The sequence below is a fragment of the Arxiozyma heterogenica genome (assembly GCF_036370985.1).
Source record: "Arxiozyma heterogenica strain weizmannii chromosome Unknown scaffold_15, whole genome shotgun sequence".
NCBI classification, from domain to species: domain Eukaryota; kingdom Fungi; phylum Ascomycota; class Saccharomycetes; order Saccharomycetales; family Saccharomycetaceae; genus Arxiozyma; species Arxiozyma heterogenica.
The window spans coordinates 680,882-707,764 of record NW_027042668.1 but is presented as its reverse complement, the minus strand read 5'-3'; the positions used below and the strand labels follow the sequence as shown (position 1 = coordinate 707,764).

The window sequence follows — 26,883 nt, the reverse complement described above, 5'->3', positions numbered from 1 at the left end:
AAAAAAAAAAAATAAATAAAAAAAATAAAAAAGGATATAACATTAAGAAGTTAAATACATCTTAAGTTTGTGGTGTTGTTTCATGACAATGTTGTGGAGCTATATAATGTATAATTTTTTAAAAAAAAAAAATATATGATCAGGTCAAGAAATTTCATCTTTTCTTTAATTTGCATTACGTAGATAAGTCAAAAAGGCGTAATTAGGAACTGAAAACTAGTTGTTTTTTTTTATATGAAAAATTGGACTAAAATGTACCTCAAATTAACTTAGCTAATAATGCACACAAATCAGCTTGATTAGATTTTATGAGATAGTCAAATAGTAAATTATGAAATAGCCAAATCATATGATTCAGTGATATTACTTTTGTTATATAATTACAATAGATATGCTTTACATATATACTAAGAATATAGAGAAAGAGTATTATTAAAATGAAATGAAATGAAATTTTTTGCATGCATAACTAAAAGATTTTGCCTAAGAAGGTTTCATAGAACCACTCCCAATTTTTGTGACCATTCTTTATTCTTTCCTTTAACTCTGCATCAGCAATCTTACCCTCTTCTTCCTCTTGGTCAATAGCGGCTTTGAAAGTGTATAAATCTACCTCTTCAGGTGGAATAATCCTTGTCTTTTTCAAGTATTTATAACCGAAATAACAAGCAGCAAAGATAGGTAGAACAATGTAACCGGTAATGAAGTTTTTGTAATCGAACTCATGATTCAAAAAGACTGTGAAATTCTTAATTAATGCTATTAAACAACAGAAGAATAGCGCAAAATAGGCTCCATATGGTTGAAGTGGCGCTACATAAGCAAAGGTAGATTTGTCTATTCCCTGTGCTCTTACAGCTTTATCGAAACGAATGTATGTAATTAAGACGGTAATCCATGTTAGAACGCCACAGATGGATACCACATTCACGAAGTAGTTGAAAATCTTAGAAGAAGCAGAAGAAACACTCATATAGGCTAAGAAACAGAATAAAACACTAGCACCCAACGAATAATATGGAATACCCCACTTGTTAGTCTTTGCAAATATCTTAGGAGCCTTATTATCAATAGCCAATGAATATAAAGATCTGGAGGCAACATACAGATCAGAATTGCATGCAGAAAAAACAAACATTAGAACACAGAAATTGAATATATGTGGTAAAACTTTAATACCGGAATTCTCGATAGCAACAACAAATGGAGATGCAGCGGCAGATGTACTCTTCTTTCTAGCTTCTAACAGTTTTGGATCATTATATGCGACACACATGCCCAACAGCAAGATAGTAACCACGTAAAAAATAATAATACGATACACGGTCAATCTAATAGCTTTTGGAATATTTTTTCTTGGATTCTTAGCCTCAGCTGCAACAATACCAGTTAATTCAATACCAGTGTAAGCAAATAAAGCATAAACGAAGCATGCGACAAAAGCGACAAATCTACCAGTGTCACCAGAAATGGTATCTGAATACTCTTTAAAGGCACCTGGATTTTTCCAGTATCTAAAACCTAATCTATCATGATTTGGACCACCACCTAACATAATAATGAATAAAAGAAGGATCAAACCTAACATGACAAGAACTTTAAAACTTGACAACCAAAACTCAAATTCACCGAAGAATTTGACCCCAAATGTATTAATTAAGACAATGACTGCAAGGACAATAGTTATCCAAACACCTGGATTGACTCTATCTCTATCGACCCAGAATTGAAGGACCATAGCAGCAGCCGTTAATTGATTTGGGGGTAAGATGAAATATTTTATTAAGTACGCATAACCGACGGCAAACCCTAAGGCAGGATCGCAGTATCTAGAGGCATAACTTGTAAACCCATCCAATGGAATATATGTTGCCATTTCACCAAGACAAGACATTGTGAAAAATGCCAGACTACCAACAAAGGAGTATGTGATTAGCATAGAAACAGGACCAGCAGTAGCCAAAGAAGTACCGGTAGAAATCAATAAACCAGTCCCAAGAGCACCACCAATGGCGATCATGGAGACATGACGGGCTTTCAAATCTTTTTTCAATCTTTCATCATCTTTTTTGCCATCAAAAAGGTAATCATCAGAGTTATCATGTATTTTAGAAGAGATATTGGAATTATTTCTTTCCAAGTCATAGTTTATAAGGTCCTCTTCTTTTTCAATAACCAAGCCATCGAATTTCTTATCATTTTTTTCTATAGAATCTAAATCATTGGATGATCCATGTCTTTTAACAAAGCTGTTATTGTCGTCCATCTCATAAGTTTCTATATCAGAAGTGTTATCTGGTTTGATTTTTCTACGTGGCATTATTTAATTGTGTGAAATTTTGTGATTACTGTTTTTCTTTCACTATACAACAGAATAGTTGGATATTATTTAGTAAGTTTGAAGGGGTAAAATCAGACAAAGTCAAAGTTGACAGATCCGAAGAAGCAAAGCTATCAACAAATATTCATGCATGCATATATATATATATAGGTATATATTCTTAAAGAATATATGTAAAATGAATCCTGGTAGAATGTGTGATTATTAAAGTAATACTATCGAAAGGTATATAAAGATTCAGAAGGGAAAAAAGCTTGTGAACAAATAAGAAACGAAAACAATTGGAAACAGTGATATTATGATTTGAAGAATAGATAAACCAGAAAACTATTGTTACCATTTATTGCTGTTCATATTGTTCATGTTGTTGTGGTCGTTGTTGTCGAGAGGAGTCAAAAGTGGAGAAGAAGGGTCATCTGTTTTTGATTTTGATTCCGATTTTGATTTTGATATGACTAAAATAAAACGGCTGCTGGATTTTTCCGGATGACTAAAAAATTATACAATACGCCAAACACAGAAACAAAGAAGACCAAAATATGTAAATTTCGAATAGCATAAATAGAAATCCGCATGCTAAAAAAAACAAAGAAATTAGCAGGTCAATAATAGAGAGCATATAATAGCACATTAGTAAGATAGAGAAAAAAAATTGTGTAATTACGGAAAGAACCTCCTGTTAGTATGCTGAGAATGCTAAGATTATGGGTTGCCCTGTCGTCAATAACAATACTTATCTACTAGAAAGTTCACCTGAGTCGTTTTCGAAAACGTTTCTTTTGTTTTTTTTTTTCTTTTTGTCATTGTCTCAGTAATATTTTATTGAGAAGAAAAGAAATAAAAAAAACAAAAACAAAAAAGCAGCGGACGTGTACTACCGCACTGTTTCTTATCATTTTCCCCTCTTTCTGTCAATCTCGAAACAAAAAAAAACAAAAAAAAATCAAAGCAAAACCATGAGTTTTTCATAGAAATTTTTCACATTTCGTATTTCTCGAAGAATTCCTCTCTTTTTGTTTTTCTTTCTTTTTTTTTTTTTAAGAAAAGAGGGGAAAGGCACCTCTTTTATTTTTTTATTTTATTTCTGAAGCGGCATTAAATTTCCCAATTGATCTATTTCTATTGTTTGTATGTCTGTGATCAAATTTTTTTCTTTTTTTCTTTTTTTCTTTTTTCTTTTTTTCTTTTTTTCTTTTTTTCTTTTTTTCTTTTTTTCTTTTTTTCTTTTTATTGCCTTTTAAATTAACTTTGGAAATTCCGAGTACAAGAAAGAAAGAAAAAAAAGAATTGCAAAGGCTACAGTTTTTCCCCCTCTTTCTCCACTCACCCGACAGACTCAGTTCAGTTATCTATCAGCCGTGCAAAGGCCGTTTAGTATTAGTTGCTGGTTATTCTATGTTTAACTTAACACTTATTTTAAGTGGGGATGCAAGAGAAAGAGAAGAAAGAAAAAGAGCAAGAGAAAGAGAACAGAGAGGGCCAGAGAGAAGAAGAAGAAAGAGTGGAAAAAGAGAATATTGTAATGGAAGGGTGTCTCATGTTTAAACAAAACCAAATTGTCTATCAACAAATAACATTCATGTTTTACATAATCTTTGTTTTGTTAACACAAAAGATTCACAAATTGATTGTATTAAATGTTTCAAATTGCCATGAACTTGAATGATGGATATTAATTAATACTATCTAATTTATATGAATTATGTGTACATTCTGATTAGATTGAAGTATTCATATATTCTTTGTTTTCTAGTATCTGTGTATTGTTACATCAGTAAATATTCCAGAGATATATTTACAAAATTGTAAAATTATATGGGGTTTGATATGGATCTTGCTTTTTCTTAAAAATTAGAAATATCAAGTAAGTTTCACTGATCAGTTGTATTTTATTTAACGCTAATGTACATATCTATAGTTACTATTATGTATATATATGTGAATTAATCCGGTTTTGTTTATCGGTATTATTGATTATTCATCATTTCATTTACGAAAAATGGATGCCAACTTGATGGAATGCATATAGCAACTTTAAGAAATCGTTTTGGTCACATTTCCCTGCTCTCCTATCACCCATACCAGTTTCTTTTAAAACTGTGTCAATTTTGTTCTTGACTATGTCTGTCATAGTACCTTTACTGTCATCTACTATTTCATTGTTCATGGCTAAATACGTCTTATAATTTTTCTCTAAAATCTCTAGAACAGTACTAGATTTAAATCCAGCCGATATGGTACGGTTTTTTCTTACAAAAACGATTCTAAGTAACCCATCCCATTCATTGAAGTCGATCTGCGGTCTTGGATTCTTGATTTCAATTCTCACCACACTAGACTCCACTTTTGGAGGTGGTCTAAAGTTATTTTTCCCAACTTTCATGATATGAGTAACATTTGCCCACATTTGCACATTGGCAGATAGACGGCAATATAATGAGTCACCAGGTTTCGCTAATAGTCTAAGTGCAAATTCCCTTTGAAACATAAGTATGGATACTCTTGGTGGTCTTGGTTGATTAATTAGTTTAAATACCAATGGTGAGGAAATTTGGTATGGAGTGTTACTAATACAAATATCAAAGTAAGGTAATTCAGTCTTCATAAAATCACCCAATAGAATCTCTAATTTCTTTTCGCCAGGCGTACCATGAACTCTTTTTGTCAATTCTGCCGCCATTCTAGGATCCATTTCCACAGCAACAACTTTTCGAGCTTGTTCTAAAATCCTTACAGTTAAATTACCTGTACCTGGACCAACTTCAAGAACTACATCTGATGGTTTGATTCCTGCTTTATCTACAATCCCCTGGGCAACTAATGGGTTTTTTAAAATATGCTGGCCTAAATCAGTATTAAACTTGAAAACAGAACTTAAATGCTTTTCTGCAGCGACTTGTTTATTGGTAGTTATACCAGAATATTTCTTTTTACTACTAGCTTTTGCCATTATGAAATGAGGGTGTATTCTTCTGTAATATGTACTGTGTATGATTTTGTATTCTTTGCTTTTAAGTAGATGAGATTCGATGTGAGACCTCTTTATTCTGTTTAAATGATGTGTTTTTAATCTTCGTTCTACAAGAAAAATTTTAGTATTATTTATTTTGTTTTTCTTTTTTCAAAAAGGTAAAGGATAAAGAAGAAAAAGAAAATTATACAAGCATGATAGAAATATCACAAAGACATAACAAACAGTTATGGCAGTTTAACAAAAAAGCATATAAGACAAGATCTATTCTTTGTTGAAGCATATGTACATATCACATTATTTACTTATATATATATATATATATGCAAAAAGCATAATTTCTTTTTTTGTTTTTTTTTTTAGATAATATTATGATTCATACGTCTAAAAGTCATCCCATTTATCATCTTTCGTTTTTTCTGGATTAGATCGTGTTGTATTGCTATCTTTATTATGGCCATTGCTGTTGATAGAATTTTCGATGGGTTCATAGTTAGAGTTAAGTTGTTCCCTTGTATTATAGTACTGGTCTTGCAAAGTCTTAGTAAATTTGCTTAACGCAGCGTAACCATAACTACTGGTTTCATGGAATTTTTGACCAAATTGAGCAGCAGCTCTTTTGGTTTCTTCAGATAATTCTCCTGATTGCCATTGCTCATATTTTGGTTTAATGACAGTTTCATTCATATCGTTAACAGACTTAGAAACTGCTGAAGAAAATAGGTTCCAACCTCTCGATAATGTACCTAGTGGATCTGCTTGTAAATTTTCTAAACTTAAAGTGTTATTTCCACCATTTTTACTGGTATTGTTATTATTTGGGTTTACTGGGGTACTACCGAAGCCTTGATACTTACCACCTTGTGATGGAGGTAAATGTTCTGGTTTAGCTTGATTTTGTTCACCTAATCTAGCAAAGAATGCCTCATTTTTTTCCTTTTGATTGTCAGCAATCTTTGGTGTAACTGAACGGCGATTTTCTAAAGGTATTTCTGATTGACTTGAATTATTTGTGATGCTAGTCTGGCCTAATTTAGATGGATCAAAGTTTGGATGTTCAGGTTCAACAAAAGCTTTACCTTCAACTTCGCAAGTTAATTTTTCTTTGTAATCTTCTGCAATAACGTTATTATATTTAATAGTTTGCGGTAAAGTCAAGTCAACACCATGTGCAGACATATAATCATTAAAGTTTGCATTACCACCTTTTTCCATTCTAAGTAATTCATCGTCCTTGAATTGATCCATAGTAATTGATCTTACAAAGCTTATGTGAACACCTAAACTTCTGTGTATACCAGCACATTCTAAACATATAAATATACCGAATTTTGGGGAGGCCCATTGGGGATTTGGGGCGTGACAATCAACACATTTCTTATTATCACCAATTTTTTGTAGTTGTAACAAACGTCTACGATGGTCGGGATCAACTTTCCAATCAGACATGATTATTTTCTTAATTTATATTGTTATTATTTATTTGATTTATGTTCGCAAATTATTATGATTATTTTGCTTGTTTACTGGGTTGAGTGCAATTAACAGATTGATAAAGTACGCAAATATATGTATAATGGAAAATTATTTATTAACCCCTTCACTTTTTGTCAACTTTGGTTATTGGATCAGTAACAGAAAGGAAGTTTAGTTTATCGTCTACCAAATGTTTGTTTCGAATGGTTCTCTATTAAAACAAAAATTATTCACGTTAAGTTTTTTTTATCTTCTATACTTTTTTTGCTTTTGGAAATTTTCTCCGCCAACTTTGATAAAGAAAATATACGAATGTGAAAAAAAAAAAAAGATTTATAAGAAGCTGGGGTCTTCTTTATATCACTAATTATTATTTTTTTGATTATAAGGATATTATCGGACGTGTGCGAACTTGGAATATTGTGTAAATCTCCTATAGGGTAGTTTATTCATCATATTCACAAGAGTCATTCTTTCCTCTTAGGCAACTACACATAGTAATGATCTCTAAGGTTTTTCTTTCTTGATTATTTGGAATAAGAACTTCTTGGAATAAATCCTACAATCAAAACTTTTAACATGTGAAATTATTGAGAATGAGCGTTTGTAGTCATTGGATATATAATAAACATTCTCAATATTATATTAAACAGATTTGGTACACAGAATTATAATAAAGCTCTTTGCTTTCTTTCTCTATATACAACATAGAAATAATTATATACAAAGATTGTAAATAAGATAAAAATAATGTATGGTGAAATCCTTGGCTTTATATATGTTAACATTAAGCCATTTTCCACTGCGAACAGTAAGATATTTAATAAACAAACTCAACAACATTTGGTGACCTTTCAACGATTATTACTCAACAATTTATCGTTTAGTGTCTGCTAAAATCTTATTGTTCTATCTATTTCATTATAGAATATTCCATTTCAACAGAAATATTATTGATAAATAATCACAACTAAGAAGAGTTACGAAATAATGTTGTGTTTGTTTGATTAATTGTAGATTTTTTGAGTTAAATAGAAAAGAAGGTATGTTTGTTATCTATTTTTTTTATTGTTTAGTTTAAAAGAGCTCTCTCAAAAAAATTTCTGAAAAATTACTCTTCTTTTACCCACATTTCTACCAGAAACCTAATAATAGAAATAATTATTTTACATGGAATAAAAGGAAGATCTTACTCAAAGAGCATCAGTTTATACAACTTTTATTAAACTATCCACCAATACCAAAATAAAAGACTAAGTCAAAGTTTTCTGAATTTTAAAATTGAAGTATGTTGTTACCTAGTTTTATACAAATTTAGTAATTTCCTTTTATAAAAATTATCATATCATATAATATCAGATATATATAATTTCAACATGTAGTGTCTTGTTATTAAATACTTTAATTCTTTATCTAATTACTTAATTTAAAACAAATTATCTAATAAATCATTAATATTCTCCTAAACATTGCCAGTATAATACAGTTATTATTATTATTAATTCTCTCTTTCTCTCTCTTTATCTTTGATTGTGCTTAAAAATTGGTTACAATCAAAAACTCAATTTATAAAATCCCACTTTCTTCCTTATCAAATCTACAAAAGACAAAGTCAAGTAAAGACAACCTTTCTTGAAAAAACATTTTTGGTTGAGTTACTTAATCATTTAAAAATGATGCTGTAACAATAACAAAGTTAAGTTATAATGAAACAGTTTGAAGATAAATAAATTACTCTAATTTGTAAAGAATTACACTAGATTCATTAAAAAAAAAACTTATACTGAAAAGAAAAAAAAGATTCTTATAAATATTTAATTTGTCCTTATATCTTTACAAAGGCTTAAAAATTGTATTTTTAATTCAGTTTCTTTTTATGTTTACGGCCTTTTTCAAGCAAACCTTTGAAACAAGAACGTCAAAATAAAGGTTTATTAAAATATATCTTGGTCAGTTTTCACAAGAATAACTTACTATTGAAAGAAAAGTATACATTTCTATAAAAATGCCAAACCAAATATCAAAAAAAAAAAATAATAAAAAAAAGAAAGATTTTTAAAATAAATCAACAGTTCCCCTTGATTTCCTGATAAAAGCCATTTCTAACACATGATTCAGCCCACTAATGTAGGCCCAAATTTTATATCTTCAGATATTAATGTCTTCTATTGAAACCAATATTTTATTCTCCAACAACACTCAGAAGACTTTCTCAACGAGAACGAAGAAGTCGTGAGGAATTTAACTGCGAGTTGTTTGTGTGCGTATTTTTTTTCTATACCCTAATGTGTAAAAACATTTATTCCGGGAAAAAAGTAGCAAACCCTCATTCATTAAAAAAAAAAGGTTTATTTTTTGTTGTTGTTTTTTTTTTTAAAAAATTGAACTATTGGCAAACTATTTCTTCACTAATCCAAATGAGAAGATATTGATCAAATTTAAAGTTGAAAGGTAATAACGATTATAACATAGGCTCCCATCAATAGAAAGACTACAACATAAACAAACACAATCGACATAAAGTAGGAAATAACTTGAGAACTTGTTTATGCTCGTTTGTGGGCTTGGCGTGTATAGTTATTGAGAAAACGGAAGTATCTAAAAGATAGCCTCAATTCCAATATATTATAAACATGTCTGATTTGGAAAAAAAATCAGATATTGTTACTGTGCAAGACATCTCTGTTGACACAAGCTCCACAGATGAAGGCAATTTTCCAAGATTTTCAAACTTCAGATCTGTGGCTTCACACACAGATGCTGGAAAAGTAAACTATATAAATACTACCGCTGCGACGTCTGATAATCAGTTGTTAGCTGAAATTGGTTATAAACAAGAATTAAGAAGACAATTCACACCAATTCAAGTCTTTGGTGTTGCATTCTCTATTATGGGCTTATTACCCTCAATTGCTTCTGTTATGGCAGGTGGTTTAGCAGGTGGCCCTGTGACTTTAATTTGGGGTTGGTTTATTGCAGGTGGGTTTATCCTTACTGTTGGGATAAACATGGCAGAAAATGCCAGTTCTATTCCCACAGCAGGTGGATTATATTATTGGACACATTATTATGCTCCAACTGGGTATAAGGAAGTTATCTCGTTCGTCATTGGATATTCAAATACTCTAGCCTTAGTCGCTGCTGTTTGTTCAATTGATTACGGTTTTGCTGAAGAAATCCTTGCGGCTGTAGTTTTATCAAAGAATGGCAATTTTAAAGTCACTACCGGCATGACATATGGTGTGTTTGCTGCTGCTGTTGTTGCAATGGGATTTTGTGCATGTTTGGCCTCTAAAACTGTGGGTCGGTTACAGACATTAAGTATCTTTGCTAATTGTTTTATTATTCTTTTATTTTTCATCACTTTACCTATTGGAACAAAGAAGAATGTGGGCCATTTCAACAATGGAAAATTTATATTTGGTAAATTTGAAAACTTTAGTGACTGGAATAATGGTTGGCAATTTTGTATTGCAGGGTTAATGCCTGCTGTGTGGACAATTAGTGCTTTTGACTCCTGTGTGTATACATCGGAAGAAGCTCAAAATGCAAGGAAATCAGTTCCAATGGGAATAGTAAGCTCCATAACATTATGTTGGATTGTTGGCTTTTGTATTCTTATCTGCTCGACTGCGTGTATGTCTACCGACGTAAACCGCGTTATTAACAATCCATATGGATTTGCAATGGCACAAATAATCTACGATTCTTTAGGCAGACAATGGGCCATTGCATTTATGTCTTTAATGGCATTTTGTCAATTCCTGATGGGTGCATCGATTGTTACATCAACATCAAGGCAGGTATATGCGTTTTCTCGTGACAATGGTTTGCCGTTCTCCAATATATGGAAAAAAGTTGGAAAGAAATACCCAGTACCTTTCAATGCTGTTATATTTACATGTTTTATATCTCTAGTACTTGGTTTGCTGTGCTTAATTGGTGACGCATCTGCATCAGCTTTGTTCAGTCTTAATGTTGCAGGTAATAATTTAGCCTGGGGTACACCCACTTTTATGAGAATAACATGGGGAAAACAATTATTTAGACCAGGTCCCTTTTACTTAGGCAGATTTTGGTCTCCAGTAATAGGTTGGACTGCAGTAACATACCAAGTATTTCTGGTTTTAATAGTAATGTTTCCAACCAATCAGCATGATGTGACTAAGTCAACAATGAATTATACATGTGTGGTAGCTGGCAGTGTTTGGTTTCTATCATGGCTTTATTATGTCATTTACAAAAAGAAATTTTACCGTGGGCCACAAACAAATTTAACTGATGAACAATATAGGGAAGTTGTTGGACACGATTTAATTGACGAAATAATGTCCAAGAGAAAGGTCTAATTGCATATGATTTTTTTTTGTTCTTGAAAATATTATTATTTATAAAAAAGGTTTTCTTATTTGACACAAAGTACCTGTGAACTGTTCTTCAAACCATGTGGTAAACTAAATGACAAAATAATAAACCTGAAACATTTATTTTCCGGGTGCAATGTGTGTTTTCCATCGCTCTAAGTTCTATAAGTTAGGAACTTCATGATTTCTATGAAAGAAGTAAAAAAATAGGCTACAAGTATAATATATACATTGTACACCTATACTATCTGATTTATTAATATGATAAATACTTAGCCAAAAATTGCAAATGGATTTAAATTTCGATTATAATTTGCTAATATATATCATATGAAGTGCATTTATCCCATCCTTTCAAACAAAGTTATAGGTGTGGGTCATTTAGAATATTCATAATGTACATGTAAAAATATATTTATGTAATGGAATATGTAACATATTTTTCACTATTAGGCATCTTCTAAAACCATATAGTCCTTTACATAAATATTATTGTAATCAAATATATTTTAATAAAGAATGAAAATAGAAAAAAACTTATGAACATAAGCATGATTTCCTTTTAAATGTTTATCGTTCTTGTTTTCACACAATTTTGAAGAACTGGCTTAAATGCTCTCAATACATCATTATTTTTATATCATTACCCTATTTAGGTTCATTGTAACGTTTATATCAAATCACATACACTCTTTTTGCTTGTAATTTCATTATTATTTTTTATTTATTATATCAAATACAAAATTATACAATGTTCTGAAATTAAAATAAATATATAACGAATATATAATATAGTTGGACCTAAGTTAACATATAAAATAGTAATAAAAAAAACAAATGAAGAAGCCCCAATAACAATTAGGGAAAGAAATGGTTTTGAAGACATTGATAATTAAATATGTGAAAATGGAGAAAAATTTACTTATTTGTCATATCCTTCAATAAATTCCTTACACATCCCATATCCTCAATCAGCATTTTTCTTAACCACATTGTTTCCTGTCTTTGTAAAGCTATCTCATTTTCTAAAGATCGAATTCTTTTGTCTTTTTCATCTAAAATAGTAGAATACGAATTTTTCACTTCTTGTAAAATGTTTAAATCAACTGGCCCCATTGTCTTATTACTTGTTTTCAAAGCAATAGCATTTAAGTCAGGATCCATTTGCTGTAACATCATACTGGTTTTTCCATAAGACAATGCATTATTAACATCAAGCTTATTAACGATATCATCTGTCATACTTGTATTATTTGTATTATCAATTCTGTTTAGTTGAGTTGAGTTGTTTGTGTTTGTAATAGTTGCTGTACTTACTATGCTATTTGGTGTATTATCTAACAATGTTGACATTTGCTTGTTTGTTTGAGGCATTTCATTTAGTCTCTGCCTTTTATTAGCATTAGTATATTTTAATATATCATTCATTCCAATGGAATCTAAAGAATCTAGATTTACAGAGCCTAGAGACCTTCTTTTTCGATGATTAGTATTTTGTATTGAATTATTTGTCATTGTAGAATCCAAATTGATACTAATCATTTGATTCTGTTGGTGAAATTGTTGTTGGTGTTGTGACTCTCCAAGATTTGTATCATTGTTTATGGTGTTTGACTCAAGAGGAAATGTAAAACTATTCAATATATTTGGACTGGTAGGCTGTGTATAAGGTCCATGTATAGACCTACTTACATTTGTAGTTATATTATTACTATTATTATGAATGTTGTTGTTAGCGTTAGTGTTATTACTGTTGTTGCTGTTGCTACCATTAATGTGGATATCATTTCCATTAGACAAAGTGTTGTTTAATTTTTTTTGCAACGCCAAAATATCATTATTAGCACCATTATCAATACTATTCGTGGAGTTTAGTAAGTCTGTGGTCATATTAATGAATTCATCTTCTAAAGTACTATTTGTACTATTAGTATTTATATCTTGTTGACTACTGATATTACTCCAATTTGCATTATTATAGTTATTAGTAGCAGAGTTAGAAATACAATTATCAATGACAAAAGTTCTCTTATTTTCCTTATTAATCCTGTTATTGGCAATAATCTTATTATTATTATTAGCAGTAATAATAGTATTATTAGAATTATTTGTGGTTGCATTATTTTTCTTTCTACCTTGATTTATCATTCTACCTGTTCTTGGATTATAAACTGATAATATTTCATCTGATAAAGTCTTCCAATGAAGATCGTCTCTAAGTTCCCTACTGTTTTTAATTTGGAAAAGGGTGTCATTTATTTTATTAAAATATTTCGAAAAGGGAGAATTATCAAAACTCAATTCTATTTCTTTAATAATCTGCTGAAACCTTTGAAACAGTTCAATTGAGGATTTGGTGGATATTGTATCATCACCCATGGTACCTTTACTCAGGAGTGAATTAAAAATTTTAGAAATTTTATCAAAGGTATTAGAATATTGAGGATGCACAACCAGTCCTCTAATCCGATTATTATTACTATTACTATTACTATTACCATTATTATTATTATGATTCTTAGAATCCTTTGATGATACATTAGATTTGGTGACTACATTTAGTGATTGTTGGATATGATTGCTGTTTAAGATAGATTCCTTGGTGATTATTTTGTAAGCTCTGATAATGAAAATATCTTTTTTAGAAAGTGGATAAACAGGTTGAAATAGACCAGCTATATGCGTATTATTTGTCAATTCCATCAGTTGAATAGAAGCTCCATTATTATTCATACTAGTACCATTGCCACTGCCACCACGAGTTATATCAAGTTGTTGTGATTGATTAAGTTCCAAAGCTCCAAAATCCATTACACTATAAAACCAAATTGCAGTGTTTACCAAAATTCTTCTTGTAACAGAAATCCATATAAATATAAATATATAAATGAGACAAAAACCAAAATAATAACTAATAATAACTAATAATAACTAATAATAACTAATAATAACAATAATAACAACAACAATAATAATAATAAACCTATAATACTATATTACCCTATACACGAATGTATATAGATGTAATACTGAACCAACAGATTGTTTAGTAATAGGAACAAATGATTGACCAAATGGCTTAATCTTAGGAGGCTACTTCGTATTTTCACTAATATGGTTATATGTATGTGTGTATGTTTGCATATATGTATGTACATATAGATCTACACACAAATAAGCATATATATCTTATATATATATGTAGACCAAAAACAAATCAGTCAATATCAAAAATTTTACGATCTCCGCAGTTGAATCGGATTGTCTTTAGCGATTTACACAGGCAAAGCCATTGTGAGTTCAGAGAGTTGGTTTAATTTTCGCAAAAAAAAAATAACAAACAAAACAAAACAAAATGAATAAAAAATGAAAAATAAATTTGTTTCTTAATCATACAGACAAACGAAGTAATCATCCCCTTTTGTCCCAACGTATTTTTTCTCGTTAAAATTCTACCAAGAATGAAAAAAAAAAATGAAAAATTTTTTTTATCTTTTTTTGTATGAAAGAAAATAAAAATAAAGAAAAAAAAGAAAAAAAACTAAAGAAGTGTACCAATAGAGAAAATTATTCAAAAGAGGGAAAACATTCCTGATAAAGTAAGACTTTATTAAAGAGGAAAGACATATAAGCCGGAATGCGGAAAGCTATTTTCCGTAAAAGGGATCTATCAGGAATTAATTCCGCATAATTCCGGTTTTTTCTAAAAAAAAAAAAGAAATAACAAAAAAAATAATAAATAATGATGCAAACTGGAAAATATGTCCTTTTAGGGCATTCGATCATTTACCCTTGAATAAACCCTTGGACACCGTTAGGTCTGTGTTTGCTTTCTTTTCTCTTTTTGTTTTTTTTTTTTAAAATTTTTCTTATTTCATAGAAAAAAACAGTTTACCCTTTATAAAAATTTCAGTAATGTCGTTTCAAAACTTGGTAGCCCTAACATATTACTGTTTCCCAGTTGAAATAATGAAATTTGTTAGGGTTTCGAATTCTTCAAAAAAGACAAATCCAGATCTCTTACAAATTATTTGAGATTAAACACGAACAGACTGAAATATTTCAGATTATAGCAAGAAACAGATACAAACAATATTCTAAACACATATAAAACATGCACATACACACAGACACACATACACACCTACGTACAGAGAAGAGGGTATAAGAGAAGCTCACTGTACCAGACATACGTACACACACATACATACACTTTCTCTCTGTACATATATATATATATATATATTTTTTTTTCTTTGGTGTTTTGTTTTAAAGAATGGATTCACCTCAAGTCCCAGCTGCATTATTCCGCAGAAAAAAGGAATATAAACGTGGTATCTCGTACTCAATTCTTTTGCTGGGTAGAAATGGTACTGGTAAGACAACTTTTGCTAACAATTTACTAGAGACCAATATATTTTCTCATCAATACGAATCCGATATTAACTCAAACAATATACCTAGTGTAATCTCAGACAGGATTAAGGTGACAAAGCCGACTAAAGTGGTCTCTTTCACCTCAAATGACGGTTTACCAAACCAATTTAATACTAAGTTTGATCCATCTAGATCCCAACTGGAACCTGGGATCACAATAACCTCCACATCAATAGAGATCATCACGAGTGCTGGTAGTAGTGGACCAGGTTCTGGATCTGGACCAAATCCTGGATCCGACACACCGTCCCCTTCTTTAATGGATGACGAAGATGATGATATTATAATGTTGAATTTAATCAATACGTATGGCATAGGTGACAATTTAGACGACTCCATCTGTTTTGATGAAATTACATCCTTTTTGGAACAACAGTTTGATTACGTTTTAGCAGAAGAAACAAGGATCAGAAGAAACCCACGGTTCGAAGATTCCCGTGTCCATGTGGCGTTATACTTCATTGAACCTAATGGACATGGGTTGAGTGAACTGGATGTTGAACTAATGAAAAGGGTTTCACGTTATACAAATGTCTTACCGATAATTTCAAAAGCAGACAGTCTAACAAGGGAGGAACTAAACAATTTTAAAAAAATCATATTGGAGGATATTCAAAGGTATAGTGTTCCTGTATTTAAATTCGAAGTTGATCCAGATGAAGATGATTATGAGTCTATTGAAGAGAACGAAACTTTATCTAGATTACAACCATTTGCAATAATTTGTTCCGACACCAAGGATAATAAGACAGGCCATTACTATAGGAAATATCCTTGGGGGTCAATCGAGAATGTTAATGATTCCAAAGTGTCAGACTTATTGATACTGAAAAATGTCTTATTTGGATCACATTTACAAGAATTTAAAGATACAACCCAGAATTTGTTATATGAGAACTACAGGTCTGAGAAACTGTCAAGTGTCACATCGGAGAGTCATGTTAATTCAAACAACACCAGATTCAATGAAATAACTAATTCTACAGAAGATAACATCGATAAAAGAGCCAGTGCAGTACCAAGTTTAAGTAATTTTGCATCGTTGATAAATACGGGTACTATACCATCGTCGCAATCCTTAGCGAATAAACTGAATGAAAATGGTAATCCAACCACACCAAAGCTGAAAAACTCATTCGAAGAGAATGGTGGGAATTATAATGAAAACAACTATGCTACAACAAGAGATGAAAATAAAGAACGTGAAAATAATAATAATGATCAACAACAATCACCAATTAAACAAATGTCAGAGGAGATTAAATTAGAGAATCAAAACATTATCAATTCAATTAAAAAAGATGCTACAAGGGGATCCATGTCGCCAGATATTAATGAAAGAAACAAATTAAGAAATATCTCAGAGACTGTACCATATGTGTTACGACATGAACGTATCATTGCAAAACAACAAAAACTAGAAGAGTTAGAAGCACAGTCAGCGAAGGAGTTACAGAGAAGAATTCAGGAATTGGAGAAGAAGGCACAAGAACTGAAATTAAGAGAAAAACATTTGAAAAAAAGAAATGTGGCAAGTAGCGAGAGAACAGATAGCCAAGTAAGAACAACATCAGTGAATTCCATAAGTCAGTTGAAGAAAAATGAAACGTATTCAGATTTAGCATCGATTGTATCGGGGTCGAACATGAATTAACCCTAGCTAAAGTGTTGTTGAGATATATATGTATTTAGTGTAGTATGTAACACAAATAACAAGAATTCAATAAGTTCTATATATATATATATCTATGCTATACATACTTACGTATATTGTTTTTGAATTGTTATTAATATCAGCCTTTTGTTTTTAGTTTTTGTTTTTGTTTGAAAAAAAAAAACCGAAATAGCCGGAAGAAGGAAAAAGAGGTTTTTAGTTGTAATATTTGTAACACACAATGTGCGATATATATATATAATATGCAACTTTAAGCTTTGTAAAAAAGGGAAGAACATATATACATCCACGGAAGCAGCCGCAGAAGGAAGTGATATGTTTTCGGATCAAGCGGAGAATGTGAATATGTATATCCATTGTTCTTCCTCCCCTCCCCCGTTAATAACACCGGTAGCAGAACTTTGCTAACAATATGACAGTGTGTGTTCGGGCCATCGTTCTTCTGTGCACAATCAAAGTTTTATTCGGTTGATGTATAAGTATCGACAAGTGACAAGTTCTAGAAGCACTGTATTTCAAGTTTTCGACTTTCAAACGGTTTCTGTTTGCTTTCTCCGTCTTCTCATTGTTGCCTGTCTTGATGAGTTTTATTGTATTTCCTTATCTCTTCATCGTTATTATTGTTATTATTGTTATTATTGTTATTGTTATAGATTACAAATAAGATATTCTCCTCTTATTCAACAAGATGTTTCCATTATTCGCCATCAGAAATAGTAGCAACTAAAAGTAAAACAAAATAAAATAAGACAAAACAAAACAAAAACAAAACAACAAGGGAAATATTTTACTACACACCATTTTTATCTTTGTTCAGATAAGAAGATTACACAGTTCTAGATAGAATGATGGAGAAGAAAGAAGATAAGAGGGTTATATTGAAGTACAAACGATTTTTTCAAACACGTACATCTATAATCAGTTAATTAATTTGCTAACAATCGTTTATTTTTTTTTTTTTCGATTGAAGAATATTGGCAAGAGAAAGAGGATGAAAAGGAGATAAAGATATTTAGAACTCTCTTACCTGTTGTTGCTGTTGTTGCCATACAAGAATGTCATTGTTGTCAATAGTTGTGTAGAATACCTTATTAGCTTTTTCTTCTTTTCTGTGGTCATTGTTGCTACCGCCGGTGTAATTATTACATACTGACATGATATTGTTGTTGGTAGTTGTGTAGTATACTTTGTTAGATTTTTTTCTATTTCAATTGCTACTACTACTACTACTGTTGTTGTTGTTATATACAAGAATAACATTGTTCTTAGTAGTTTTGTAGTATACATTTATTAACTTTTTCCTCTTTCTATTACTACTGTTACAACAACAACAACCACCACTACTATTATTATTATTACTACTATTGTTGTTATTAGATACAAGAATAACATTGTTATCAGTGGTTATATAGTATACTTTATTAGCTTTTCCCCCTTTTCTGCAACAATTGTTGCTACAGATGCTATTGTTGTTACCCACAGGACTAATATTGTTGTTAACAGTTGTGTAGTATACTTTATTAGTTTTTTTCCGTTTCTTATTACTACTAATATACTACTACTACTATCGTTGTTATTAGATACGGGGATGACATTGTTATCAGTAGTTATATAGTATACCCTATTCGTTTTTTCCCTTTCTGGTATTGGTACTGGTGCTGCTTTCGATATTATTGTCATTGTCAACCTTTAATATCTATTAACGGTTGTCCCAAAAAAGCAACCTTCTCTTTATCTCTCTCCCCCTTTCTTTCTTTCCCCCCATCTCTCTCAAGAAAGGAATAGTTAAAAGGCAACAGGGCAACTCATTAATTGCAAATGTTATTATAACTATTTCTTTAGATAGCTCATAGTTAGGACAACAGTTGAAAAAAAAAAAATAAGATCGAAGTACAACACTCATGATATATAAGAAGGTAGTAATGCACCATATTTACCTCGCTCTTCTTAGCTGCAACTTTGCTTTCTATCTTCTTGTTCTTTCCAACCCTGCTCTTAACCATATAACAACATATTATTTTGTTCTATCATAAAGAAACAAAAACAAAAGCAAAAACAAAAATAACCGATTTTCCATAATTTTACTTTACTTTTGAGTTTATCCTACTTTTACTTTTATATTATTTCTTTAAATAATATCTAAACAATGAAGTTCTATTCATTGTTATTACTGTACATCAGTATTATAACCAATCTACTTGTCGCTGTTGCTGATACAGAACCCAATCATCTCCCTGGTGTTGACGTATGTGCTAAAAATGAAATTGTAAACGGTTGTCCAAACTTAAATTTTCAGCTCCATCAAAAAAATAATGGAATAAATCCAACTTATCAAATGGATCTACAAAATGTTCAATATCTAACTGGCAATATTTATATGATTACTGTCCATGTCTATGCAAGCGAAAATATTCCTTTAAGACATTTATCTTCTTTAAAGATCACTGGTGTTCAAGGTCCACGGGTAACCATCCCATTATGGGATGCAAATGGAGGTATCACACCACCTAATTTCAAACCATCTGATTTTACAACAACATTCACTGTGTTTGGCAACCCACACGAGAATCCATGCTATGTTTGGCTACCACCCTTTCAAATCCATTACGAATATATCTACAGCAGTGACTGGATCAGAAAGGGTTGGGGAAAAACTAACTTTGATTTAACATTAGGCTGTAATGGTAACAGCCAAGGAAATCCAAATGCTGATTTACCATTATATTATTGGTATAAAAAATGTGATCACAATTGCAAACCTCCATCCCCATCACCTTCTCCATCACCAAGTCCATCTCCTAGTCCAAGCCCATCACCATCACCATCACCATCGCCATCACCATCACCATCACCATCGCCATCACCATCACCATCACCATCACCAAGCCCATCTCCATCGCCATCTCCTAGCCCAAGTCCATCACCATCTCCATCACCATCGCCATCTCCTAGCCCAAGTCCATCGCCATCGCCATCTCCAAGTCCAAGTCCAAGTCCAAGTCCAAGTCCAAGTCCATCGCCATCTCCATCGCCATCTCCTAGCCCAAGCCCATCACCATCACCATCGCCATCTCCACCGCCATCTCCAAGTCCAAGTCCATCACCATCTCCATCGCCATCACCATCTCCATCACCATCTCCTAGCCCAAGTCCATCGCCATCGCCATCTCCTAGCCCAAGTCCATCGCCATCGCCATCTCCAAGTCCAAGTCCAAGTCCAAGTCCAAGTCCAAGTCCATCGCCATCTCCATCGCCATCTCCTAGCCCAAGCCCATCACCATCACCATCGCCATCTCCACCGCCATCTCCAAGTCCAAGTCCATCACCATCACCATCACCATCACCATCGCCATCACCATCACCATCACCATCACCAAGCCCATCTCCATCGCCATCTCCTAGCCCAAGTCCATCACCATCTCCATCGCCATCTCCATCTCCATCTCCAAGTCCATCACCATCGCCATCACCATCGCCATCTCCATCTCCATCTCCAAGTCCATCACCATCGCCATCTCCAAGTCCAAGTCCATCACCATCTCCATCGCCATCACCATCTCCATCACCATCTCCTAGCCCAAGTCCATCGCCATCGCCATCTCCTAGCCCAAGCCCATCGCCATCGCCATCTCCAAGTCCAAGTCCATCACCATCTCCACCGGCATCACCATCTCCATCACCATCTCCTAGCCCAAGCCCATCTCCATCACCATCGCCATCTCCACCGCCATCTCCAAGTCCAAGTCCATCGCCATCTCCATCGCCATCTCCTAGCCCAAGCCCATCTCCATCACCATCGCCATCTTCAAGTCCAAGTCCAAGTCCAAGTCCATCGCCATCTCCATCGCCATCTCCAAGTCCAAGTCCATCACCATCTCCATCTCCATCACCATCGCCATCTCCACCGCCATCTCCTAGCCCAAGCCCATCGCCATCTCCATCGCCATCTCCTTCTCCATCTCCAAGTCCATCTCCTTCCCCATCTCCATCGCCATCTCCATCTCTTTCCTCATCACAGTCTAAAAATATATCCTCAATTTCGAAATCTTCTTATCAGCACTCTTCCATTTCAAAGTCTTCTTCCTCAATTATCACCTCTAAATCTAATGGTCATACTTCTCTTTCTTCAAGAGTGAGTAGCCATGCCATTACATCTTCACCAATAGTTAGCGTTACTACTATTTGTGATGAAGATAATATTTGTACTGTCACTACAAAAACCGAAACTAACATTGTAGATACAACTGAAACAAAAACAATTACTACTTGTGATGAAAAAGGATCATGTAAGGTAACTACACAACATGAAACCCATACTAAAGAATTGCCACCCATAACAACTACAGTTACTACCGTAATTACAGATTATTGTGATAATAAACCTTGTGAACCAATCACAACAATTTTTACCACAATATGTCCGGTAACTTTAAGCACCTATACAACAATTTGCTCCACAACAACAAATGATGAACCATGCCCACCATACACCACTGTTATTGTCACTACAATCCCAAAGTCTCCGATTACACATCCAGCAATTATGGTACCACCTACTGTTCGTGAAACAAAGACAATAACTACAGTTATTTCAACTAGTCCAAATGGTGAACCATGCCCACCATACACCACCGTTATTGTTACTACAGTACCAAAATCTCAGGAGGAACATTCATCTGAAACAAAGACTATAACCACAGTTATTTCAACCAGTCCAAATGGCGAACCATGCCCACCATATACAACTGTTATTGTTACAACAGTGCCAAAGTCTCAAGGGGGACATTCATCTGAAACAAAGACTATAACCACAGTTATTTCAACCGGTCCAAATGGCGAACCATGCCCACCATATACAACTGTTATTGTTACAACAGTGCCAAAGTCTCAAGGGGAACATAGTTCTGCTACAACTACTCTTAGATCAGATATATACATTTCCAAGAGTTCAATTACAACTGTTATTTCTACAGGTCCAAATGGTGAACCATGTCCACCTTATACCACAGTCATTATCAAGTCTTCAGAAGCATTGGAGCGTACCACTATTATATTACCTCCTGCTATTTCAACTTCTGCCGTAGAGCAAAATTCTCCAACTAAAGAAAAAACAACACTTTCTGGCAATTCACCAACTGCTAGCATTGATAAGAACTTCGAGGGAAAAGGTGCTAATGTAAAAAATCCTTTAGTGCTAATTTTACTTTCTATTTTACTTCTAATTTAAACATTTCTGATTATATTTTGAGTACACATTATTTTTTTATTATTATTTCGACTGCCAATCTTTTTTAGTTCTATACACATATTGTGTTTCATTTAATTTTAATTGAATTCTTTTTCTACAACCCAAATTAAACTACTATATATGTTTATTTTTTTAATAACAATATTGAATAAGTAATTTATTTTAGCTGTTTTTGTTTAACCTTTTTTGTTTTTTTTTTTAAGAGCGGTATCTTTACAATAAGCTCCTGTAAATTACCCATACTAATATATATTTTCTTAATGGTTTTGAAAGACACTAAAAATAGAGTAAAGAATTTATAAGATAAATTGCCAACCTTGAAATCCTTCAGTTTTTCTATATTGTTGACAAGCTAAATTCCTTTCGTAACAAGACAAACGAATTTTATTACATCATGTTAGAAAAATGTATACATAAACATTTAACATAAAACTGTTATATAGATATCCTAAAGAATATGAAACCATAAAACATGTCTATATTGTTGATTTTGTTATGACTTGTGTGAATTTGTCAAAAATATTCAAAGCATTACTCTTTCTTCTTGGGCTTGGTTTACGAATTGCAGGTCTCTGTTCACTAACCAAACCATTGATGAATGGCCGTGGAACAGTTCTTTCCAATGGGTTTGGTGTTGAAGTATTTATGATATCGATTGATTCAGCAGATGCCATTTCTAACTGAGATTCTTTATTGCCTGCTGTCTCACCAATATTAAATAAACCAGTTGGCGAGAGTTCTTTTGAAAATGATAATCTTTTCTTATGAACTTCGGTAATAGGATTACTGATATAATATTCATTTAATGCCAATAAGCCCAGATGATCTATATTTTCATTAAAACCATAAGTAGGAGTATCAGGATCTATTAAACTTGGATAATATCCCGCCCCTTCTGGCTTAGTAACAGAGCCTAATGACTTTCTCCTAACTGCACGACCATCAAAGCCTACATGTAGATTGTTCTTTCCAGATATCTGTTCTTCAGTAGCCGGCCGTCTTGAGCCTTGTAGGATACGGGCACGTCCAGGTTCAGAGGTAAATGTCCAATAATTACGTTTGCTTGCTAACTTACCGTTATGCTCAGAAAATTTAGCTTTGAATGTGGTTGGTTGGGTGTTGAGGGCAGAAGATTTATTTCTTCCAGTATTTCCTATTTTTTCAAATAGCGAATCTAAGGTAATTATTTCATTCTTTTTTGGCTTAATTTCCAAATTTAAGGGATACATTTTTTTGTTTAATGGAGCCTTATTATCTGACTCATCTACTGTCGACAAAGAACTTAGGACAATAAGATTTCCTTGTAATCTCTGATTTTCACTAACATTTTTATTTGCAGTACCCTTTTGATCAGTATACATATTCAAAAGAGGTACCAAATTAGTTTTTTTTGAAGTTACTAAAGTAACAGGTTTTAAGGGTTTTAGATTTGAACCAAATATATTGGTAGTTATTCTTGCATTATGTAAATCATCAAATAATAGGTTGTATTTTCCATTAGTAATATGCTCAGTTAAACTGGATTTACTGTGTAACAGTATATTTCCTCTAAATTCTCTAGCTAATATCACATTAGGCATAAATGCGCCCTCTAAAGGTTCTTGAAGTTCATTTGAAATGTCTTTGTCTGTATTTATATTTAAAGGCGAATATATCTCTGAAAAAGATTTTACCATCCCTTTTATTCCTAATGGTGGATAAAATTTGAATTGTGATGGACCTTGTGCAGCAACATTGGCACCAACAATGTTTTTCAAACCAATAGACAAAATGTTTTTATTCAACTTTTGCTCTTTGTCAGGATTATATATAGTAGAACCCAAAGTTAAAGTATTATGCGGAAAATAGACAGTTTTATCTCTGTTTGGTAATATCTCCCTTAAACTAGAAATAGATAGAGGTTTATTATCAAATCCCATATAGTGTGGAGAAACAAAAGGATTTCTAGGACCAAGATTAGCACCTACCATTAATGGAGCCATGATATCTCTATTTTTCAAATCATTATTTGCTAATCTATCTATATGCATTTTTTGTTTCATGCAGGTGGTGTTAAAACCTTGAGAACAATCCAATACAGTGCTATTTGACCTTGCAGATATTTCTTGAATACTTGAACTAGTCATTGGCATATTATTGAACCCCATATCATTAGGTGTTGCTAAAGACATACCACTACCAAAACCCATCGACATTGCATCAACACCTACTGAAAACATTTTTGTCTTTCGAATAGGCAAATCCATATAACGAAGGGTATTTTTTTTGACACGATAATTTGTTTGAAAACCTCGAGGTATATCAATAACATTGAGTTTAGATCCATTTGATATTTCTCTAGCTGTTGAAGTAGAAATTGATCGATTGTTAAATCCCATTTCCCATGGATAACTGAAGGAGAAAAATGCACCAGCATTAGATGAAAATAGATCAACATTTGTATTTAGCATATGACCACTAATGGGTGAAATAAAAAATTCATTAACTGATGAAACTGGTATGTCAGAAACTGTTTTGTTATATTTGGTGGAAATTTCCCTCACACTTGAAGTAGATAATTTTTTATTATTGAATCCCATTTCCCATGGCCTACTAAAAGAACCACCTAATCCAGTCTCTGATGATACTACATTAATACCTACATGAAATAATTGTGGAAATTTGTTTGTCGGTTCCTTGTTTCTATTAAAATTGAAAGGTATATCCCTTACTGGCATTTTAGTCTGATAGGAAATTTCTTTCAAACTTGCAGTAGACATAATTTTATTATTGAAACCCATTTCCCAAGGTGTTGAGAAAGACATGCCGGCACCAGTATTTGAAGAAACTAAATTTGAAAAAACATTTTTAAGAGAGATAGAGTTTGGTGGTATTGATGTAGCATCATAAAAGATATCAGGAGAAATTTTTGACGGGTATAAAAACGATTGGGGAATACTTGTTGTTGACCTTATTGTTTGATAAGAAATTTCCCTTGCACTTGCAGTTGAGATTACTTTGTTGCCAACACTTCTTTCCCATGGATAAACTAAACTTGTCCATTTTCCTGCAACTTCTTTACTGACACCTATAAAAACTTTAGGCTCGAATTTGGAATAGCTTTCTGACGTATTTGTTGCTAAATGTTTCTGAGTGGAAATAAATGTTTGGTTAAAGGATGAAGAGATTTCTTTACAACTAGAGGTAGAAAGATTATAATTTCTTGAGCCAAAATCAAAGGCTATTGTTGAATTATAAGTGTCATTGAAACTAACAAAACCAGCCGATGCCTTGTGTAAATTGGAATAAGACTGTAATTGTTGCACAACACTAGAGTTTTTGAAAGTCTTATAGGGAATCGATATAGATCTTGGTGTTTCTTCCCTTGTTGTATTAGACAAATCACTAATAATAACATCTTTATGAATTTCTCTTTGATCACTCTGTAAAATAACCATTTCCTCATTTGTATCTTTCATAAAAGCACCTGGAATATTGATATATCCAGCCAATTCATTATTGGTAAATGGACTTTCCTGTTTAGGAAGAGAAGAATAAATGTTAGTTGTGTCATGGGGGATATGCTGATGATTTAAGTTGTATAAGAACCGATTGTCAAAATTGTCACGATAGTGAGGCGACTCCAATTTGTTGTTATAGTCATTAGTAGGAATCCCACAACCTGGAATACCAACAGATCTTTGCATGATAACTTCGTTAATATTACGGACTTTCTATTTGGTACTTAAATATTTGGAAGTTTTTTTTTTATCTTTTAAAATATATATATATATATATTACGAGATAGAGAGAATTAAGCATTGGCAAACATTCTCAATGGAAGTGCTAGAAAAATATTATGTAGTTTATACATACGTACATATATATATATATATATATACAAACTAAAATCTCAGTCCTATACAAATTCTACAAAAGACTTCATGAGCATAGTATTTATTTTAAAAACTATGTGACTAAATAATCAGAAGTAACCCTTCAAAAATTTGAAAATCTAAAATAAAAGAAACACCTGGAGATAGGCAGAAAAGGGTACTGAGGATAATTGCTAGAAATACGAATTTTGGTTCAAAGTATTCTTTCCAAAGTCTTATCTACTACCAAAAAAAATATTACAAACCATTATTCAATTATATCATGCTTTAGTATAGGTTTAATAAAGAAAAAAAGACAAATTTGAAAGTTTATTGGTGGTTCTTATTTAATATATATATATATATATATATATATGTAAATGGAAAAGTAATATTAAATATTAAAATAAAATGATATAGGTAATATAATTATTATGATACGAATATTAAAAACAATGTGAAGTTGTTCAGAAAAACAAAACTACAAATATAAAATTGAATGGAAAATTAAAACTGA

The 26,883-nt window shown here is 32.2% G+C and overlaps 8 protein-coding genes across 8 annotated transcripts; 3 read left to right on the top strand and 5 right to left on the bottom strand.

The window, feature by feature from the left end:
- Window positions 1–469: 469 nt before the first annotated feature.
- On the bottom strand, window positions 470–2,320 carry DIP5 (dicarboxylic amino acid permease; the record flags this gene model as incomplete). Its single annotated transcript, XM_064857794.1, has 1 exon — window positions 470–2,320. One exon carries the CDS (start codon window positions 2,318–2,320, stop codon window positions 470–472), a length of 1,851 nt encoding a protein of 616 aa, XP_064715632.1.
- Window positions 2,321–4,331: 2,011 nt separating this feature from the next.
- On the bottom strand, window positions 4,332–5,291 carry DIM1 (putative dimethyladenosine transferase; the record flags this gene model as incomplete). Its single annotated transcript, XM_064857793.1, has 1 exon — window positions 4,332–5,291. The coding sequence occupies one exon, from the start codon at window positions 5,289–5,291 to the stop codon at window positions 4,332–4,334; it is 960 nt and encodes a 319-aa protein (XP_064715631.1).
- Window positions 5,292–5,696: 405 nt separating this feature from the next.
- On the bottom strand, window positions 5,697–6,761 carry GCS1 (GTPase-activating protein GCS1; the record flags this gene model as incomplete). The annotated part of the gene is made up of 1 exon (XM_064857792.1): window positions 5,697–6,761. One exon carries the CDS (start codon window positions 6,759–6,761, stop codon window positions 5,697–5,699), a length of 1,065 nt encoding a protein of 354 aa, XP_064715630.1.
- Window positions 6,762–9,421: 2,660 nt separating this feature from the next.
- Window positions 9,422–11,137, top strand: UGA4 (Uga4p; the record flags this gene model as incomplete). Its single annotated transcript, XM_064857791.1, has 1 exon — window positions 9,422–11,137. The coding sequence occupies one exon, from the start codon at window positions 9,422–9,424 to the stop codon at window positions 11,135–11,137; it is 1,716 nt and encodes a 571-aa protein (XP_064715629.1).
- A 933-nt stretch (window positions 11,138–12,070) lies between these two features.
- PWA37_001146 (uncharacterized protein) lies at window positions 12,071–13,963 on the bottom strand (the record flags this gene model as incomplete). Its single annotated transcript, XM_064857790.1, has 1 exon — window positions 12,071–13,963. One exon carries the CDS (start codon window positions 13,961–13,963, stop codon window positions 12,071–12,073), a length of 1,893 nt encoding a protein of 630 aa, XP_064715628.1.
- A 1,465-nt stretch (window positions 13,964–15,428) lies between these two features.
- SHS1 (septin SHS1) lies at window positions 15,429–17,243 on the top strand (the record flags this gene model as incomplete). Its single annotated transcript, XM_064857789.1, has 1 exon — window positions 15,429–17,243. One exon carries the CDS (start codon window positions 15,429–15,431, stop codon window positions 17,241–17,243), a length of 1,815 nt encoding a protein of 604 aa, XP_064715627.1.
- A 2,167-nt stretch (window positions 17,244–19,410) lies between these two features.
- Window positions 19,411–22,491, top strand: PWA37_001144 (uncharacterized protein; the record flags this gene model as incomplete). The annotated part of the gene is made up of 1 exon (XM_064857788.1): window positions 19,411–22,491. One exon carries the CDS (start codon window positions 19,411–19,413, stop codon window positions 22,489–22,491), a length of 3,081 nt encoding a protein of 1,026 aa, XP_064715626.1.
- Window positions 22,492–22,988: 497 nt separating this feature from the next.
- On the bottom strand, window positions 22,989–26,198 carry PWA37_001143 (uncharacterized protein; the record flags this gene model as incomplete). The annotated part of the gene is made up of 1 exon (XM_064857787.1): window positions 22,989–26,198. The coding sequence occupies one exon, from the start codon at window positions 26,196–26,198 to the stop codon at window positions 22,989–22,991; it is 3,210 nt and encodes a 1,069-aa protein (XP_064715625.1).
- Between the last annotated feature and the right edge of the window lie 685 nt (window positions 26,199–26,883).